General features: G+C 27.3%; 3 protein-coding genes across 11 annotated transcripts; 2 read left to right on the forward strand and 1 right to left on the reverse strand.

Annotated features, from left to right (window-relative positions):
• Positions 1-495: 495 nt before the first annotated feature.
• LOC122535171 (cilia- and flagella-associated protein 70-like) lies at positions 496-7,406 on the forward strand. The gene is made up of 21 exons (XM_043666448.1): positions 496-585; positions 720-912; positions 994-1,146; positions 1,305-1,552; positions 1,987-2,163; positions 2,473-2,573; positions 2,654-2,787; positions 2,864-2,997; positions 3,345-3,496; positions 3,597-3,720; positions 4,017-4,094; positions 4,157-4,300; positions 4,467-4,649; positions 4,759-4,892; positions 5,287-5,435; positions 5,530-5,690; positions 5,803-5,949; positions 6,077-6,207; positions 6,326-6,446; positions 6,591-6,740; positions 7,274-7,406. The coding sequence occupies exons 1-21, from the start codon at positions 514-516 to the stop codon at positions 7,361-7,363; spliced, it is 2,976 nt and encodes a 991-aa protein (XP_043522383.1). The 5' UTR covers positions 496-513; the 3' UTR covers positions 7,364-7,406.
• LOC122535173 (myb-like protein I) lies at positions 7,231-19,728 on the reverse strand. Of its 5 annotated transcripts, none has more exons than XM_043666454.1 (9): positions 12,671-12,890; positions 11,728-11,802; positions 11,454-11,654; positions 11,204-11,365; positions 10,982-11,131; positions 10,790-10,892; positions 10,469-10,720; positions 9,191-10,382; positions 7,231-9,154 (listed from the first exon to the last, which is right to left on the reverse strand). In XM_043666454.1, the coding sequence occupies exons 2-9, from the start codon at positions 11,800-11,802 to the stop codon at positions 9,016-9,018; spliced, it is 2,274 nt and encodes a 757-aa protein (XP_043522389.1). In that variant the 5' UTR covers positions 12,671-12,890; the 3' UTR covers positions 7,231-9,015. The 5 variants fall into 5 exon arrangements, with proteins under 5 accessions (XP_043522389.1, XP_043522390.1, XP_043522387.1 ...); XM_043666455.1 differs by having other exon boundaries at positions 7,231-9,117; positions 9,160-10,382; positions 12,671-12,889; XM_043666452.1 differs by lacking the exon at positions 12,671-12,890 and adding an exon at positions 19,645-19,728 and having other exon boundaries at positions 7,231-10,382.
• Positions 13,679-19,188, forward strand: LOC122535174 (transmembrane protein 62-like). Of its 5 annotated transcripts, none has more exons than XM_043666457.1 (14): positions 13,679-14,196; positions 14,265-14,376; positions 14,452-14,589; positions 14,713-15,039; positions 15,275-15,407; positions 15,495-15,650; positions 15,718-15,865; positions 16,033-16,155; positions 16,402-16,483; positions 16,664-16,690; positions 16,760-16,934; positions 17,061-17,285; positions 17,416-17,446; positions 18,625-19,188. In XM_043666457.1, the coding sequence occupies exons 1-14, from the start codon at positions 13,993-13,995 to the stop codon at positions 18,733-18,735; spliced, it is 1,992 nt and encodes a 663-aa protein (XP_043522392.1). In that variant the 5' UTR covers positions 13,679-13,992; the 3' UTR covers positions 18,736-19,188. The 5 variants fall into 5 exon arrangements, with proteins under 5 accessions (XP_043522392.1, XP_043522394.1, XP_043522391.1 ...); XM_043666456.1 differs by having other exon boundaries at positions 13,680-14,196; positions 16,562-16,690; positions 18,625-19,186; XM_043666459.1 differs by lacking the exon at positions 16,664-16,690.
• Positions 19,729-19,789: the final 61 nt, after the last annotated feature.

Consider the following 19,789-nt stretch of genomic DNA (forward strand, 5'->3'; position numbering starts at 1 on the left):
GTGAAGTAACATCGTACATTAAGTTTTACGAAACACTAACAATAAGTTATAAATGACAAAATTAATAGATGGAAAAGGTAATAATTTATAGAAGGTTAGCAGTTTCTTTACTTCACCAACTCTTCTACAAGAAGTTGGAGGAAGAAAATTATGACTACATTCACTGAAGAAAGGAATACATTGTTGATGGCAATGATTCCATTTCAAAAAGACCAAATATTATTTATATCAAATAATTGGAATATATTAATTTACATTACAATATAAGATATTATATTACATTAAAGATTATAATAAAATATCATTTTGAAATATCAATAAAAATTTATACTACTCGTTTTGAAAATGTTAACACTACAATTCTTTTTAATTTATAATCTTTTATGTATATATCTTCTTTCTTTGTTTTTTTTCTTTTTTTTTGCGAAACAACTGAAGCATTGAATGAAAGTAATATTTTCACTTGATAATTTCACTTGATATTCAAAACTTATAAAAATATTTTTTACTAGAATGGAAGACTGGATGGAGTGGCAAAATTCAGTGAAAAATATCAAAATAATTGTACATTCCATCGAAAATATCGTGAGTTTCATGGCAGAAGAAACAAATTATTTTTAAATAACCAAAAATCTCTGTTATTAATCAATTAAATATTTTATTAAAAATTTATAAATATTAACAATCTGTTATAAATAATTTAATATTTGGAAATTCAGGTGAGAAAGGACGACATATACATGTCGATCACGGCAGAACATAATGGTGTTGTTTTGGGAGACAGTGATTCAATATTAATCAAAGCAAATTATGAAGAAGACATAGTTCATGTTATCGATATTACTGTTAATTTGCCAATTAATGTAAAAGATAAACAGATACTTAATTCAGTCGTATCAGTGCCTGTATTAAGTGAGTAAAAAATTAATTTATATCGCTCATTTCATTATTTATTGCATAATAAACACTAATAATAATTATGTATTTACATAGTAAAAGCTTTCCAAATCATAGAAAACGAACAGGAAGGACAGACTCTATCGGATGAAGCTAAGAAAAAATCGATATTTAGTACAAAATCTGCAGTGCTTCCCACATCGAAGTTGTTAGGGATATGTAATCTCGATTTAATACCAGTTATATTAGGTGAGTAACGTATAATCTCAAAATCTATGGTAGTCAAAATTTCCCCCAACGTTTTCAAATTGAAATATCCAAATATTTCGTCCGATTCAACGAGTTGAAAATGATTTTCCCTGCAAAAATAAAGTTAAATTAAAGCTAGAAAATTGAAAAATTTTTAGGGGAAAGTACTTTCACCGAGAAGCTGATTTTGGAAACACCTATCTTCTCCTTCGACGGTGAGTTGATCCCGTGGCAGAATCTTCCACGTCTCACGGTAACAGTTATGCAAGATCAGACATCGATCTTCCAACCAAATGAGATAATGAACTTCCTTCACATTACCATCGAGAGCATATACAATATTCCAGAAATTTTCGCGGAGAATTTTTATTACAAAGCTGGCACAATAGCGTATATTGATAATGAGGTATTTACGTACATGACGAAATTGTATTGACATTACATTCGTTTATTTTACAAACGAAGTACTTAGTTAAATGATGATTTCAAATAAAGATCTATATTACATTTGATCGAAATTGAATTAACAGTATAGTGTGACTCTATAGCCTCTGGAGATTATTCTTGTACACGTGCTTGTAAATATTTGGTCAGAAGTCGATGTAAAATAAAAAAAGAAGAATATTCCTGAAACTTGTCGAAGAACCACGTTAATTAGGAATATAATAACTGTAATATAAACCTTATTTGAGGTCATTATTTCAATTGGCAAAAAATTATAAGCATTAAAAGTTACAAATATTTTAAAAAATTATATTATGATGTGTATATTGTTAAAAAATTACTAAAAAAGGAATTATAAATAAATATATGTACAGTCACCTCTATATTTTGTTCCAGGAACCTGAGAAAATAATTTTCGACCGAGGTATTTGGGTAAAATATCGCGACGTTGAGAGAACAAAACGGTGGAACAGTTTACGCCATATAGAAAATCGAGCACAGTTGTCTAAATACAAATTGGACTGCGATTTTATGGGAGTGAGAAACGAATTTAGCAAGCAGTTTGATTTAGCGGTATCAGAAAATAAAATTATGTACTTTATGATGAAATTTTATTAATATAAGTATACATATGCAGTGACACTATTTATACTAATATTTATATTTTTGTTTATAATAACTTTACTTATATTATTTGAATAATAATAAGAATCGTTGCACATGTGCTACTTACATACTTTATGCATATGTTACAGTAAATGATCAATGAGTATGCATATATTATAAAATATTTAGTTAAAAAATGAATTACATCCTCGCATAGTTTATTTACTAAAACTCACTTCTGAAAAATATTAACTATTGTTATTATTCGCTTTTTAGAAAAAAGTGTGCGAAGATGTACCACGAATCGAATGGAATTCTTTGAATCGATGTATCATATGGGAGAGAGGAATCGAAGCGATGAAGAATTATATTAGAAAGTAATAAATATTGCTGTATATTGACGTATTGTTATATTATCACTGAAAGAATATTAATCAAGAACGTGTTTACTTTAAAGACACAAATTTTGGCCTTTTCAATTTGAAGTAACGACAACAGGAAGTCCGCCAACAAAATCGAAAAACATTTCATCATCTGCAACACAATTGTATCAATGTTATGTCGATGTTTCCGAACTTCTTTTCCCAGGAAGTAAATTCTTGCATTCTGCAATATACAAACACGTTACTGAACAATTATTGATATATTAACGATTATGTTTGCGCAGGAAGAAGCTGTCGAGTCGTGGGACAGTTGTATAAGTTTAATTCAATGGAAAATATTCAAACGCAAAATATATTCAGCTCAGAAACACAACGCAAAGAAATGACAGAGAAAGACAAGAAAAATAAATCATCCAACGTAAAGTATTTGAATATTTAAATATTTTAATGCAGCAGAGCCTTCCTTGTCCGAAGAATTTTTGTGACATAATACAAGTTACTATAGTCGTCTGTGATCCTACGACTATTTAGAGATTAATTTCTTAATAAATTAATTTATTGTTTATGAGTGATAAATTAGTCGTAGGTATAATTTTCTTACAAAATAAAATAGTAAACCAAGATAATGAGAATGTCGAAGAAAGAGACTTTAAAAAATTTGAAGCATGAAAAGAATATAGTATTCTGTTAAATATTCTTGCATAATATCAACTTTTTATTTCGTTTTCTTTTTTTCTGAATTAATTTGGTACATCTTGATTTTAGAAAACGCAGTCGATTCGATCGGAAGCTGAAACAACACAACAAATAAGTGAACCAATTACTACAGAAAATGGAGAACCAACAATCGTAGTAATTGAAATAGAACTTTATAAACCTTTGATCGCTTGCAGAATCGAAACGGATTTCACAAACTTGTAAGTCTTCAAATTTGACCAATCTTCGATTTTTTTTATTCTATCAGAAGTTTCTTCGTTTCACAAAGAAAGATTAACATGTTATTCTTAATTGTTTTAGAATAAATGAAATGATACCCAAAGTAAAAAGTAAACATTCTTATGTATATTCTGGTGATGTAGCAGAAACACAGTACATGCATTGTATTCAAAAATTAGCCGAAATCCTCACGGAAAGTTATCGAGTATGAAAATAATTAATATATTTACGAATTTTATATATTAAAATACAGATATGTATTCTATATATAATTGTTTTAATTATTTAATGTTATCTTTTTAATATTATCTATAATTATTTAATTATTATCTTTTTCATTTTCAACGACATGAATTTTTTCTACGCGGTTTTGTTTTACGTGGAACGTATCTATAAAACGAAACCTAGGTGTATAGAATATATATTCTGTAATTTATGAATTTTTAATACATACACTCTAATATATATAATTATTGAATTTTTTATGTTCTTTTAAGCTAGGATTTTTGTGAAGAAACTAAAAGAACAGATACCAAGGAAGGAAAGCCGCGAGAAAAATATTGCTTTGGTCCAGAATCGGTAATTGTGAAAATATTTTGAAAATAATAATTTGATATTAAATAAGACGTTATTGTATTTAGGGCGAATTAACGTGCTTCACACAATATCTTTATAAAACTGGAGTATACTTAATTGTACGTAATACGTTAAGAATGAAAATTCCCCTCCTCTTAGATCAAAAATTCAAAATGCCTAAAAATTTTGTCGATTCAAGAAACTCTCACGTACGTACATTTTTTAATATTTTTCTCTGAAAATATTTTTCTTTTAGAAAAAGATATTAACGTTATATTAAATTTTATTTTAGTAACTTTCATATTTTTCTCTGACTATAAAAAAAATTATAACTGAAGTTTTTTTAAATAATCGCATTAACTGAAAATTCCACAGAATTTCATTGCCTCCATATATACGTATTTAGTGGAACAAATGCATCTTGCCATAAACCAAATGGTCGAATGTCGATTTACGCAAGATACAGAAAAAAATCTGGACCTAACATTAATATACTTCTATGCTGAAGAAGCATACGAGCTTGAAGATATGGAAACAGCTAGGGAATATTACACAAAAGTAGGCTGCATTTCTTACTTGTAATATAAGAAGCTATACAATTTCAATAAAACGAACAAATCTGCCCAAATGTTTTTAATATCTAAAATGGTAATTATCGTGTTCTCAGGCAATAGCATCGAATAAAACTGATCCGCATCCTTGGACGCGGTATGCAATATTTCTAAAGAAAATAGGTGATATCGAACGTGCAAAAGAATGTTGTTTAGAAGCGATCAGTTTAAAACATCAATATGCAATTGCGTATGTAAAACTCCATTATCCATTACAATTCATTCATATTGATACGAACATAATTTGATCGCATATGGGTTTCAGTTTGCTTAAACCTGCGTTTGCTACGTTCTTTCGATTTACGACTCGCTTATGCGTATTTCCCTGAAATTAAAAAAATCGAATTTAAACAAAATATTATGGAAACGTTCGTATTATGAAAACGTTAGTGTGATTATTCGGTTAAATCTTCTTAAAACATTATAAATTCTTTTTGTTTGCTGAAAAATTGAAATGCAAAATTTTTAAGGATCGTTAATCGGAGTAATATTAAGCAAACTTAATATTTAATTTTATATGATCGTTTTAAAATTACGAGTTTCCTTTAATAATTACAAATTTTACTTAATTATAACGATTTCAGATTGTTAGTGTACGGGATGATCCTTTTCGAGAACAAAGAATACAAAGAAGCCGAGATCTTTCTGAGAGCCGTTACTTATTTACAGCCACGATTCTTCGAGGCCTGGGCTATTTTACATCTGTTTTTCATACGAATAGAATACTATCCAGGTGACGAAAAGGCTTTATTTTTCTTATTAACAAAATTGAAGTAACGAAAATCAAAAATATATAAATAACTAAAAGTGTATGTAATATTGTTTAGGGGTAGATCTTGCGCTTCGTATAGCAAAGAAATGCATACAAGATAAATCTCGTATAATAACATTAGATCAAGAACCGCTTTCTTGGACCATGTGTCACTGTCCTCAAAATAATGTGCACATAATGGTTGCAACATTTCTATTAAAATTGCACTTTTGTGAGGTAAACAGTTTTGTAATGTAAAAATCATGATCTTGTTATTATAATGAAACATAATGAAATTAAGTAAATAAAAAGTAATAATTTTCATACTATATATATTAAATGGTTTCAGTTTGCAGGGCTCGCGTTAGCAGAGGAGATGTCAAATTCCAATCGGTCAATCCACGTTCTGTATTATATGGCAGTGGAACATTATCTGTCTGGCAGATATGAGAATGCGTTATCTCACCTAGAAGAAATTCGATGCGATTATGGAATGGTTAACACCTTTAAATTATCAAATAAAAAAGTCAAATTACAATGATATGAGTTTACAAGCGAAGTAAAACTCTAATAATAACAAATTTATAGCAGATTTGTTAATACATCTCAATCTATCTACTTAGAATTATTCGGTCAGTAGTCTAATGGGCCATTGTTACTTCAAAATAAAAGAAACCGAAAAAGCAGTAGAATGCTACGAATTTGCACGTATGCTTTTTGACAGACCTGATAATCTGCATTTAGTGGAAATTAGGTAATGTAATATGTTTTAAGTAATACATATTGAATATTTTTATTTTACAATAAAAATTAAATATTTTTAATGTAATACGTTTTAAGTAACACATATTATCTTTTTCAAATATTACCAGATTGGGATATCATTATTACGATATTGGTAATTACGATCGCGCGAGAAGGATTTTTCTGAGCGCATGTAAATCTTCACCAACTTGCTTGACCTGGCTAGGAGTTGGTATCAGTTGTTACGAGGTAAAAAGCAACTGCTTTGATATTATAGGAGACAATATAATTGCCTGGAATTACTTCACTTATGAATAATGTTGATATACCTTAATAATTTTACATTCAACTGTTTTGCTTATTTTAATTTATTTTTTTGTTCAATCGTTCCAGACAAACCAGTTTCACGAGGCAGAAATATCTTTATCCGAAGCAAATAGAATTAACAATCACAATTCGGATGTATGGGGCTATCTGTGCCTTTTAAATATGACGCTTGGAAGATATGATGAGTTTGCGCAGTGTTATGCGGAAATGCTCAAAGTGAATTTGCATTTTGTGTTTTAATATAAATTTTTTTTTTAATTTAGCAAGGTAGGTCTCGTCCTGTATATGGTATAAAATTCTTAACTATTTATAAATATTTATAATGATAATTCCATGGAACTTCCAAAATACACAGCCAATATTGAATCTTTTAGCGCCATAGGAAAAATTATATTTCGATGCTCCCTATATCTTTCGTAATAAACACTATATAAGAATCCCCTACATAAATGAATGAACAATTAAGAACATCTCTCAAAACTTAGCATCCTGATTTTCAAAAATTTTGACCATTCAATATTTTAAAAAATTCAAATAAGTAGAGACACTAAAAACTAAATTGATTCTTACTAATATTTGCAACTATTTTTTTAAGGAATTTCATTATAATTCAAATTCAAACTATAAACACATTTTCATTTTGACAAATTTGTTAATTAGTAAGTAATTCTTTATACACATGACTGAGGGAAAGAAGACACCAATATTTTACTAACAATTTTTATTTTATTTTATTTTTTTTTTTTAAATATCAGAATAATCTTAAAGATAGAAAACTGTGGTTGAGAATAACGAACCTGATGAAGGCTTTGGATTACGCACCACCAAATTTAACATAAACCGACAATCTTGTCGAGGATTGTAGCGCAGAGGGTTCTGAGGAACAATTTGAAAACTAATGGCACCTAAACGAAATAAAAAAAAATGCAAGAACTCGTTGAAGAAGGAATTATAATGGCACTTATTTTTAAACAATGAAAATAATATAATTAAAGAAACGAATACAATTGACAAAAAGTAACATACTAAAAATATTTTAAATACAACTTTGATCGTTACAATTTAAAAAATTTGAATTTCATTAATCTTTTATCAATTGAAATATTCAATATTTTAATTTATTTGAAACTTGTTAATTATAAATAAACATATATCTATATTTCCTACCTGATTAACAATATAATAAACAAACAAATTCACATATCTCATAAGTCATTTCCCTCTTTGAGTTATTAAACATTTAATTCTATTGTTTTTCTTTCATTCTATTTAATATTTAAATCTCAAATTATTCAGCCAATTCATGTCATAAATGAAAAATAAAACATAAAGCAAGCATGTAACAAAATTATATAATAATAAAAAAAAGAAACGTGCAATAAATAATTTTTTAGTAAAAATATGCAAATAAATTATATAAACTATAAAGTAACATAACATTGCTTGACTAATGAGAAATAAATATACATAGCCTATCTTTTAATATTATAATATTTAGAATATTATAAACGATTGTTTTCTTTTTTTCTTTTTCTGTTCTTTCTAAATCAAGCTCCCGAAATATTGAAGTATATGACTTTTTTTTCTCTCTGTGTACATATATATCAATCTCCAATATACAACTAATTGCTATAGCCAATTATAAAAATATTATTCGAGCGCAACATCTGAACAGATATCAGTATTCTATTGTCGTAGAATTTGATATGAAATATTAAGAAATACGAATTATGGGCTTGTTAATTTCTATGTATTATAAAAGCACTGTGTGAACTTTTAGTGCACTAATCCTTTGCGATCTTCCATTATTTTTATTTTAATAAAATGAAAATAAAAATTGGACAGTTAACTAAAATAATTTTGATCTTATTTGTGATATTATGATAATTAAGAAGTAAAAAAAAAAAGGAAAGATATAAATTAAGAAGAAAAGAATATATTTTTTGTCCAGATAATAGAACAACAAATAGAACAACAAATGAATATCTAACAAATCTTACTAAAAGTTAATATATTATCCACAAAATATTTGAAACTCTCTTCTCTTAATAATCTAACATTAACGCAAAAAGTAAACAAATGTAAAGCCGCAAAGGATTGATTTAAATAACATTATCAGTTGTGCGCAAATAGTATCATTTAATTATAATAATGATTCGAAAATACGTTACTTCAAAAAATGTCTTTCAGACATTTTATCAGAAAGATTTACAAACTTCAAAACATTAACGCTTTCTAACGTGTACAAACAAATCAGTTAAATAACTTACTTTTATCATGAAACATTTTAAAATCATAAACTGAAAATTAATAGTCTAATTTCTAACAAATAAAAGAAAACCCTTGCAATAGTTAGCATTTTCATAAAATTTGTTCCTAATTATACGTTAACACAATATTTTTAGTCGTAATGAGCATTAAAAATGTTTCTAATATCAAAATGTACCGGTATAACTACCGTTACATGTGTTATGAAGAATTGGTACTGTATTTATTGCAATGTTTTATTCTCCTCAGTCATTTCTTTTTCATCCGTTTTCTCAATTTTCTCCATAGTTTCTCCTACTGAATTTTCATCCACGTTTACTGAATTAAGAATATTCTCAGATTTTATCTCGCAAGAATTTATAATATTCTCAGATTTTATCTCGCAAGAATTCATAATATTCTCAGAATTTTTATCAGATGATTCACTCTGAGTTTCTAGAACAAGATCTGTTTCTTTTTCTAAATTTAACGTTTCTTTCTGTACTAATTCTTCCTCCTGTACTAATTCCTCTTGTACCAATTGATTATTAGTTTCTATCACAGAATGTGTTTTATCTTCCAACAAAGAAACAGAATTATTTACTTCCTCTATACTTCGTTGTACCGTAATTTCACCTTCGATATTATCACAGTCGTCATTTATAAACTGTTCTGTAATTTGTTTCGATGATTGTTGATCATCTTTATGCAAAAGGATTGTATTTTCCTCAACAACATTATTTAATACTTCGTTACTTTCATTTGGCGTAAGTTCCTCATTAGACCGAATATTATTTGGAACTGATACCTCGGAAGACATGTTACTATTTTCTTGCAAATCTTCTGTTATATTATTCACAAAAGAATCTGAACACTCGTTCTTATTCTCCATACTATTTTTATTCAAATCACGTTTTGCGATATAGTCAGAATTATCTGTACTTGATACTGAAGTCAAGGAAATTTCTTCAATTTCTGCTTCTTTCGTTAACAATACTTCGCTTGTAATCTCATTCTCAACATTTGATTGCACATTTTCCATATTAGATGTTTCATTCGCTTCAGATGTAATTTCCTGTAGTGTATTACTATTCTCTGCTACATCATGTTCAATATTTTGTTCTAAATTTTGTTTTGTATTATGTTCAATATTCGGTTCACTATTTTGTTCAAGTTTTATTTCATCAGAATGCTCACGTTTCTGTGAAACATTCATACTTGAAGAATCAGGTTTTGTTATTTTCATATTTCCTCTTGAAGATTTTGATGATTTAATATAAGATTTTTGTTGATCCTTTTGCGTGTAAGATTTAAATTCATTATCATAATGTTTATATGAATTTCCATCGCAATCTTCCTTTTTTACATCTTTTTTCTGGTGGTAATGATATTTTGTCTCGTTTTCCTTCTTCTTTTGTGAATGAGATCTCTTCAAATTAGAAAATTTTTGATTATTAAAATAAGTTCCCTTTGACTTATCCTCAAACGACTTTTGCCGGAAGAAAGATTCACTTTCGGACAAAGGAGCGTCAATATCTGAATGACTGTATGTTACACGAGTTCTTTGTCGTGGTCCGACTCTTCCAGTTCCAGCTATGCTTGGTGAATTCACTAAAATTATATTTATATTTAAGTTTAGATTGTTATTTCATATTAAATTTACATTTATCGTACAAAAATCAAATTTACATATGTACCTTTAACACTCATCACTGGTCCTTTTGTCACATTGTTTTGATTAACTGTAACTTTGATACTCTTATCAGTTGCAATAACAGTTCTTTCTTCAGAAGTTGGAGAAACAGGAGTTTTCACTGATACTGCTGTATTATTTCTGTGTTGATCATAGGTATTATGTGATCGATTTTCGTAGTTGCTATAAAAATTTTTTGTAGAACCACGATGAGGACGATGACTTCCAGCGCGAGTGTAATTGACATATTCATTATCTAGAAATAATAAGTTCTATCGATATCTTTGTTCAATATGAAACGCTGGCAATAACAGATAAAACGTACTATTAACATGATATTTCCGATCGGAATCTTTATGATCCTTTTTCGTAAACTCTCCCAATGTAGGCCTCGATGATTTCTTTACTATATCATCTATGATATGGACCTATAATTTTTTATTAATAACGCCTTATCAATCTGATACATTTCTATCTTTAAAGTATATATTATCAAGCTAAAAAAAGTATTTATTACTTTATCATTATCCCATTCTCGACGCCAATTCCCTTCTGCAGTTCTTTGTCTGCTAATACGATCCTCATCAATGCGATTTCTTTCTGCTCTCCAAGCATCATATCCTGGTTGAGATTCATCTCTATAATTTCCTTTGTTTGGTTTATTATCCTATATGTAAAAATAAAGAATTTTATATTTGATATAATTAATTAAAGTTACAAATATAACATTATTACATACCTTGTGGTTACTCTCTTTACCACCAACTTTTTTTCTGAAACTACCTCTTGTCGCTTTATGAGATCTATTCCCATTATTCTCTCTTATATAATCTGCATTAGGTTCTTCTCTTTCAGAATCTGCCAGAAAGTTATATTTAGGATCTGGTGGTGGTCCTTCTCCCTAAATAATATTTCATTCTTATAATTTATAAACAAATACGCGCATACACACGTATTGCACTTAACTGAAAATAAATTCTATTACATACTTGAGCAAAAGAATGAATTTTCTTCCCTTCCCCGACATGAGATTGCAATGTATATTCATGTTTTTCTTTGGTTGGTTTCGATTTGGTTTTAGGGGGATTCGAAAACTCTGGTGGTTCTTTTCTCTCTGGCCAATCTGTTGATGGTACCATTTGTACCAAAGCATTTAATTTTGCTGCATTTTTTTTATCTTCTTCAACTTCCTAACAGAATAAGAATGATTCGTAAAGCGTACAAGTATATATAAATAAAGTTATCATACAATAATATATGTACCTCATATCGTCTTCTAATCTCTTCATTTTGTTGCCGAATTTTATTGATCTTTTCTTCAAGTGCACTAGATGCCATCTAAAATGTTGTTTAAAGAAAAATCTCAATATTTAAAAATTTTTCATTCGTTAATCTCATTTCACAACTGATAGAATTATCTACATCTGTAAATTCCAAATTCCAAATTCCAAATATCTATACCATTTCTCACTGTCTCTTTTCTCCAAATGAAAATAGCATTCTTTAATATTTTCAATTAAAATTAATTTGTATATATTTATATAAATTTACATAGAATTGATTATCATAAGTTTGTACAAAATAAAAATTACACAAATCAACTGTAATAAGTTGAGCATTTTAAATATTACAATTGATACTCGTGTCACGTTTCGTTGCTCTACTTCAAAAGAAATTTCGCTTTTAAATTTCTTCTTCACCGAATAAATATCACGATCGATCAAACACAATTTATCATAAGATTTGTATTTTACATTTACCACACTTTTCCGCTCCGTAAACATGTAAAATCAATTTATAAAAAAATGCAAACTTTATCATCAAAAAAAAAAAAAAAAGATTAATCATACATTAATTAATAGCTACAATTTATCGTATAGAACAAAAACTTCTAACTTCGATGCTTAAAGTTTAAAATCGATTTAAAATCTTCTCCATTAAGATATTCTTTCGACTTTTTTAAAAGTGAATCTATCATATATAAGAACATTTAAATGTTATCCTCATTGACTTATACAAATTAAAGAGATCTACGAGACCGAGATTTCTCCGTAAGGTCGGCATATTAATAAAGCTGTAATTTACACAAAAATATAGGTTATACGAATGAACAATCGCTATCTCTCTGATATGCAAAACTAAAACGAGCTCAATATATAACAGCGTAATAACAATATATGCTTAAAAGAACGAAAATAGGACGTACGGTTGCAAGTAGCTGCAATCAGTATCGGGAGAACAAAAATTAGAACATCACGAAGAAAAGTATTACGTTGTTTCAATTAAAAATCAGCCACATATGTCACTGTTGAGTGTTGAGCACTACCCTTATTTTTCGCACGGGAAATACATTGATACCGCGCAACACTCACGGATATCCACTAACTCGCATAATAAAATTATTAGTGGCTACGGTTGCAGTGGTTTTCATCGCTACCTTCATTTTTTATGAAATGCCTCGTGAATATATTAAATCTCTAAAAAACAACAAAGTTATATGCCTGTTAATTAATCATTAAACAAGCAACTTTTTAGTAAATAATTAAATAGGTATTTGAATAATTTTATAATAATTCTAACAGAAAATGTACAATACGAAATGGAGATCATTTCATTTATTTATATATTATTCAATTCTTGAACCTTAAATAATTCAGAGTAGAATTTATCACTTCATTCTAGCAAATTGATGAAAGTTTTGTTACTGTTTGATAAATATTACTTAATAATCGGTAAAAATAGAAAAATATGTAAAATATCTAAAATACTTTTAAAGTACTTCTTGTGATATTTGCTATGTAAAATATGTTTTCTACCGACATTGAACTTTCTTGATTATATTCTCAAAAACATAAATTCGCAGTTTATTGATAACATATTATATTTTAGAATTGTCCTGTTGTTCATCTATTTTTTTTCAATTAATACTGATATTAATTATGTGCACATGTATACATATGTATTGATTATATTTTGGAATTTTAAATCTTACAGTAGAATAATCTGAATAATATTACATTTTTCACATTTTTTTACATTATAATATTATTATATTCTTATAATATAAATAAATATGTTGTATTAGAATCACACATTATAAGATTTGAAATTCGCGCCAAAAGCATTAAGATAGATTCACAACCATATTTATGACGTACAAAGTACGTAAATACTCAGCAACAGCAATTGGTCTGGATAAATATTGAATGAGCACCATTGTTACAGCGTGTCATGCGCAGAACAAGTCAATTCTTCTCTGGTATTCTACACTATCATGATCAGGCATTGAATCGTGATTGCATTCTGACGTATAACTGTCGATCGATCACAGCAAATTATAAAATTATGAAAAATCCAAATTTCAAATTGCTTTCCGGTCTCGATAAACCGTGTCATTCCAGATGTCATATTCGTTGCGAAATATAACCTAATATATAAAATTTGTAAACATTGAGAGTATACAGAACGTGATCTCGACACTCTGATAGTAAAATTGCCGTATAAAGCATTTAGGAAGTTTCTCTAGAAATGAAAATAACGAAATCCACTGTAATCCTTCTAGTTTTTGTATTGATGTTATCGATATTTGTAGCGAATGTCGCAGATCTGATCAATGTTGATAATCATGTATTAGATGATACCTTGCATAACAAGGATACAAAAAAAGAATGGTCAGAGCCAAAATTTTATGACATTGGAGAATCATTTGACCACTTAATGTGGTTTTTACAAGTTCGTATTTTCCATAGAAATATACATTTATTTATTTATAGAAATTATATAAATCATGTTCTCTTCAGATATCAGATATACATATAAGCATATTTCAAGATTCATTTAGGATAACAGAATTAAAGGAATTTTGTAACATTACAATAAACAGCATTAAACCTTCTGTTGTGCTTGCTTCAGGTAACTTTCATTTAATAATGATATTCTTTTGTACTATATTTTACATTAGTAATAACAAGTACAGTAACTCAACAGGTGATCTCACAGATGCCAAAGCCAAAGATAAAATGGGATCAAAACAAATATTGGAAGAATGGCAATATTATAAACGTGTTTTGGATGAGACTGAAGTTACCAAGAAAACTCTATGGTTAGATGTGAGAGGCAATCATGGTAGGAACAATAATATTTAATAACCAGTTTTCATTTAAAAATAATACCAATGTTAACCAAAATATGTAATGGTATTATTTATAAGTATAAAACTTATGTATATGTTATTTAAATTTGTTTTAGATAATTTCAATGTACTAAGTCTTGAATCAAAGAACAATTATTATTCAAACTACTCTATTCAAGGACAAAAGCACCCAAGATCTTATATGTACACTATAAATGCTGGGTCTGAATTATATACATTTATTGCAATAGATGCTTGCTTAAAACCTGGTCCAAGAAGACCATTCAATTTTGTTGGCATATTAGATGAGCATGAAATTAAAAGTATATACAATTTAATAAATAAATCCAAGGATAATAATGCAGATTTTATAATATGGTTTGGCCATTATCCCACATCTTGCATTCTGTCACAAACTAATACTAGTATTAGAAATATCATAGGTAATAATTAATAAAATACATTGTGTACACACATAAATGTGTGGAATCATTAACTTTGATTATCCTTTACAATCATTTTTACTTTGCTTTATTTGTGCAAAATAATGTATGATCCCAAAATTTTCAGTGATAATACATATTATTTTAAAACTTTTATAACTTTTAAAATAGATTTTTTTTATAACTTTAGATTACTTCTTTTATAACTTTTAAAGAGAATCTAATATATTTTCAGGCCGATATAAAGAAAGTATGGTATATCTTTGTGGACATTATCATACACTTGGAGGAGCAGTGCCTAATATGTATACTTTACAGCAAGCAGGATTTCTTGAACTAGAATTAGCAGATTGGAAAGATAACAGAATGTACAGTATTAATACTTCATTCATTACAATAGAAAGATCATTCAGTTTTAGATGTTATGAATAATATTTATTTATGCTTATTCTCAGGTATCGTTTAGGGGCAATAGACCATGGTCAATTTTCGTTCATTGATGTAAAACATAAAGAATGGCCTATAGTACTAATAACTAATCCTAAACATGTTTTGTACACAATGCCCAAGAAAGAGAATATAATGTCTATTATTAAATCTACACATATTAGGTAAGCATTTTTGTATAATGAGATGTATTTTTATCATTACCACATAACATGTCTTCTGTTCTTGTAGAATTTTGGCATTTTCGATAGCATTGATAAAATCTGTCGAGATTCAGTTAGATGCTGAACCTTGGTCTGAGTGTGAACATATTAAAGGACCACTATATGTTTTAAGATGGAACACAACAAACTACAAAGAGGGAGTTCATACTATTCGAGTTTAGTAAAATATGTTTTTTTAAACATATTTTATTACTTTTATATTATATTATTTTTTATTACTTTTATTATTTATTTTTTATTACCTTTTGGTTTATTTTGGTCAATATTTGATAATATTGTATAATAGTTTATGTACAAAAAGTAATAAAAAAAATAATTACAGGTAAAGGTTATAGATATTGATGGAAGAGAAACAACAGTAGTTCAACCATTTGCACTTGACAGATCACGTTTATCATTTCGTATTTTACCTAGAATTATACTTATGTCTAACGTCAGTAATATCGTAAGTAACTTAATGTCTGTTGCAACTTTGCAAAGAAAGTGACACAACTCGGAAAAATCTATTTTTTAAAAAAAACAAGAAAATAGTTTCAGGCAGAATTAAATATTATTTTAAAGAAACAACGCAATTCAAAGTAATAATCATGGTTTTTGATTCACTTTTTTTTACAAAGGTGTTATATGTATTTTGGAACAATTTTATGTTTAGATAAATCCGAGTACTGATATAATTTTTTTTTTTATCTAGTTCCAATTCCTGTTTGGAACGGTGCTGGTTTTATTAGTAATTCCATTGTGTATACTTCGTTTCCTTCATATATTGTGCGAGAGTGAGTAAACTTCTTTTAAGTATTATTAAAAAGTTCTTAATGTTAAATGGAACATTGACATTGGAACGTTTTAATTAGGGAAACAAATGAACCGACCAAGATTCAGAATAAAATTTTTTCATTCTTGGATTAGAAAATTATGGATATTATCTACTGTTGATCGTCTGTTTTTTCCTTTAGTATTTTATGCATTATATTTAACAATTGGTAAGCGCTTAATAATTTTAATCTTATTGATTTGTCATATTTATTTTTAAAAAAATGTTTATTTTTAAGGTCCATGGGCTATTGGTGAAGTCATAGAAAATCAAACAGGTGTCATTTTTGCTTGGGGAACATTTGTTGGGAAATCTTTTTTACCTGGTGCTTTTACTTATGCTTACGGATTTTTCCAATTATTTTCCTTTCATCTGCCACTGATGCTAATTTTAGCTAATAGAGTGGATAAACGGTAAGATAAAAAAATGTATGACGTTTTGTCGATTTTGTGTAGATTGCATTTTATACTTATACTTATCATTAAACAAATAATCCTACAAATGTAATGAATAAAAAATTAATTTTTATAATTTTACAGATTGCAAAATACTAAACCAAGTAGCAAACCATTGTCTAAGATTTGTTTTGTCTTACAATATTTACCAATAATATTATTAATCATGATGCAAACATGTATGGCTTATTTCTTCTGGCTAGCATATGGAACATTGGCAACCATATTGTGTCCTTTACGCACTTGGAGTATTTTTTTAGCAATCGTGTTGTGGTATCAAGTAGATACAATGCCATATTCGTGTTTAAGGTATGTACTATATCAGAATTGAAATATGCTGAAAAATATAAATTACTTACCTAGGAATTATTAGATATAATGTATCACTTTCTTTTATTATTTTTTCTATTGTTACTAATTATGATTTTTTCTTATAAAGGTCTGCTGCAAAAATATGGTCTCCTCTTGGTTAGTTTATATAAAATATAACTTACTATGAAAGTATAGCAAATTACCAGTATTAATTTTGTGTAACAAAAATATTTTCATGCTCGTACACCTATATTAGTAATTTATAAGAATATGTATGTACATATATGCATATTAAGGAGGTGCCTTCAGAAAATGCGTAGAATCGCGCAAAATAGTCATTGAAGGAGATCCTCCTCCATTTTTCTTGATTCCTACGTACATATGTATATATGTTTATTTTTTAAATAGCAAATCTGAATAGGTCATTACAGACTTATTTCTTGTTTAGTAAATGTAAATTTAAATTCATTGTACATTGGAATTAACTGTAGTACATTTGACAAATCTAGATTGATATAAAAAAAAATAAAAGTTTTGTTGCTTATGTTATCGAAACAAAAGTGAAGTAACTACTAAAATTATTATTTATATTTGCACATTACAATCTTTTGGAGAATGCCAAAGTATTTTCCAATTGATGAAGTTCTAGCAAAGACTGTTAATATTTATTAAATGTTCAACAATTTGCATATGCTCGGATGTTAAAGTTTCCATTTAAGAATGTGTTCTTAATGGCTAATTTAAAAACTCTATAACTACCTCTTTTTTTAAGTCTTTTAATTTATTTTAAAATAATTTTCCGTTTGTAACAAAAACTCATATGCTTCCATATTGTTTTACAGAAATATATATATAAAACGTTGTATAAGGGACTTAATCCAAAATGAAAAGAAAATTTAATTATTTGTTTTACACCATGTATTATATTTCAACTAAGCAAAGTAAAAATTTATCTATAAAAATAATAGAAAGGAAATGCAATAACATATGATATTGAAATTATATTTTACATATAATATAGTAGAAGAAAATATTCCATTTTATTTTAAAGATAAATTTCTCAATTCAGATGTAATGTTTTTATTCTAAACTTTATTTTACCATATACTTCTATGTATTAATATCATCTACCTAAGTTTTATTCATGTCACAAAAAGTAAAATTAATTGAAAACTGGAAATAATATAAGTAAAAGTAAAATTGATAATTTCCTATTTGTAAGAAATTCCCTATTTCTAATAGATATTATTTTTCCTAAAGGAGACTTAATTCTTTAATTGTAAATTCTTTTTTAATATCTTTATATTTTACTTATATTATATGATATTTTGTTTTGGGTCAGATAAGAATAAAACTATTCAGGAAAGTTGACATCTTTTCCAAAATACGGATCAGTATTTCTTTGAAAACAGATTTTATTGTTATCCTATATTTTTGTATAAACTAATTGTTACTGTCTCTGAATATGATCTCAGAACTATGAAAATGTGATCTCAGTAGGCCAGTGATTCCCAATCTTTAATAATCACGAATTTCTTCCATAGATATACCAAGTTATTTTCAAAAAAAATTTTTTAAATATGACTACAAGTTTATTTCTAACTACAAGTACATAATTGTATCGTTTGCTTTCATATGTTTTTTAGTCTTGTACAATATGATTTTCAAAAGTTTATGAAATTATTGGGAATCATAATAAATACTTCACTTTATAAAATGCGAACAATGTATTTTGTAAACTGCTACAAGGAAAGTGAGAAATAATATTATTTTCAAATATTTTGTGCATAGTATAAAGTATGTACTTAATCACTTGACCGAACATTAATATAAAAAATATGTAATATATACCGACAGTGACGCATGTAAGTGTTAATAAATGTTACATATAGCTTGACTAATTCGTGAATTAAATGTTTATTAATAAACTAAAGAAATAAAACTAAAGTTTAATATATTTAACGGGATGCAATTCGGTTGTAATAACCGAAAGTTATTACAAGCAAGCATAAAGCGATTTCTCAGAAAAAAGTAAGAAAATAGTATAGAATGAAGTTCTTTTATTCGAAGCTTAATTTTCAGCAAAAATTGAGTTTGAAAATGTATTATTTATCGTTATAAACAACAAGGAAAAACAGGAGATTTTAATGTGAAAAAATAAATTAAATGTTAAATACAATTTTTTTAGAAAATTAAATTTAAATATTTGTTAGCATATGCAAGATCTGGTCTTAATTGAATATCTTATTCAAAACTCTACTTTTTTAGAAACGAAACCTTAGATATTAAAATTTTATTTTATATTTTCAATGATTATCCACTCGTGTCATAGTTTGAAGAATTAATTCTTATTCGCTTGTACATAACTTTCAGATATACTTTACATATTTATGCATTTTTAATCCTTTTACTGTCGATATATAAAAGATTAAATCTTTTAAGTTATTTTTAAAGGAAAATATGTATTTTTTAAAAGGAAATATTGTTGAAGTGAATTTACA

The sequence above is a fragment of the Frieseomelitta varia genome, unplaced genomic scaffold (genome assembly GCF_011392965.1).
Source record: "Frieseomelitta varia isolate USP_RPSP 00005682 unplaced genomic scaffold, Fvar_1.2 scaffold_68, whole genome shotgun sequence".
Classification (NCBI taxonomy): Eukaryota; Metazoa; Arthropoda; class Insecta; order Hymenoptera; family Apidae; genus Frieseomelitta; species Frieseomelitta varia.

What these genes read in the sequence shown, in the direction of transcription:
- LOC122535171 (XM_043666448.1), top strand. Translation starts at nt 514, where the DNA reads ATGGAAGACTGGATGGAGTGGCAAAATTCAGTGAAAAATATCAAAATA. An exon ending in TCCTCACGGAAAGTTATCGA is followed by an intron (nt 3,721 to 4,016) that starts GTATGAAAATAA and finishes CTTTTAAGCTAG; the next exon opens with GATTTTTGTGAAGAAACTAA. An exon ending in ACGAATAGAATACTATCCAG is followed by an intron (nt 5,436 to 5,529) that starts GTGACGAAAAGG and finishes AATATTGTTTAG; the next exon opens with GGGTAGATCTTGCGCTTCGT.
- LOC122535173 (XM_043666452.1), bottom strand. Translation starts at nt 11,802, where the DNA reads ATGGCATCTAGTGCACTTGAAGAAAAGATCAATAAAATTCGGCAACAA. An exon ending in AGATTAGAAGACGATATGAG is followed by an intron (nt 11,655 to 11,727) that starts GTACATATATTA and finishes TTATTCTGTTAG; the next exon opens with GAAGTTGAAGAAGATAAAAA. An exon ending in TCGGAAATATCATGTTAATA is followed by an intron (nt 10,721 to 10,789) that starts GTACGTTTTATC and finishes TATTATTTCTAG; the next exon opens with ATAATGAATATGTCAATTAC.
- LOC122535174 (XM_043666456.1), top strand. Translation starts at nt 13,993, where the DNA reads ATGAAAATAACGAAATCCACTGTAATCCTTCTAGTTTTTGTATTGATG. An exon ending in ATGCCATATTCGTGTTTAAG is followed by an intron (nt 17,286 to 17,415) that starts GTATGTACTATA and finishes TTTCTTATAAAG; the next exon opens with GTCTGCTGCAAAAATATGGT. An exon ending in AAATATGGTCTCCTCTTGGT is followed by an intron (nt 17,447 to 18,624) that starts TAGTTTATATAA and finishes TATTTTGTTTTG; the next exon opens with GGTCAGATAAGAATAAAACT.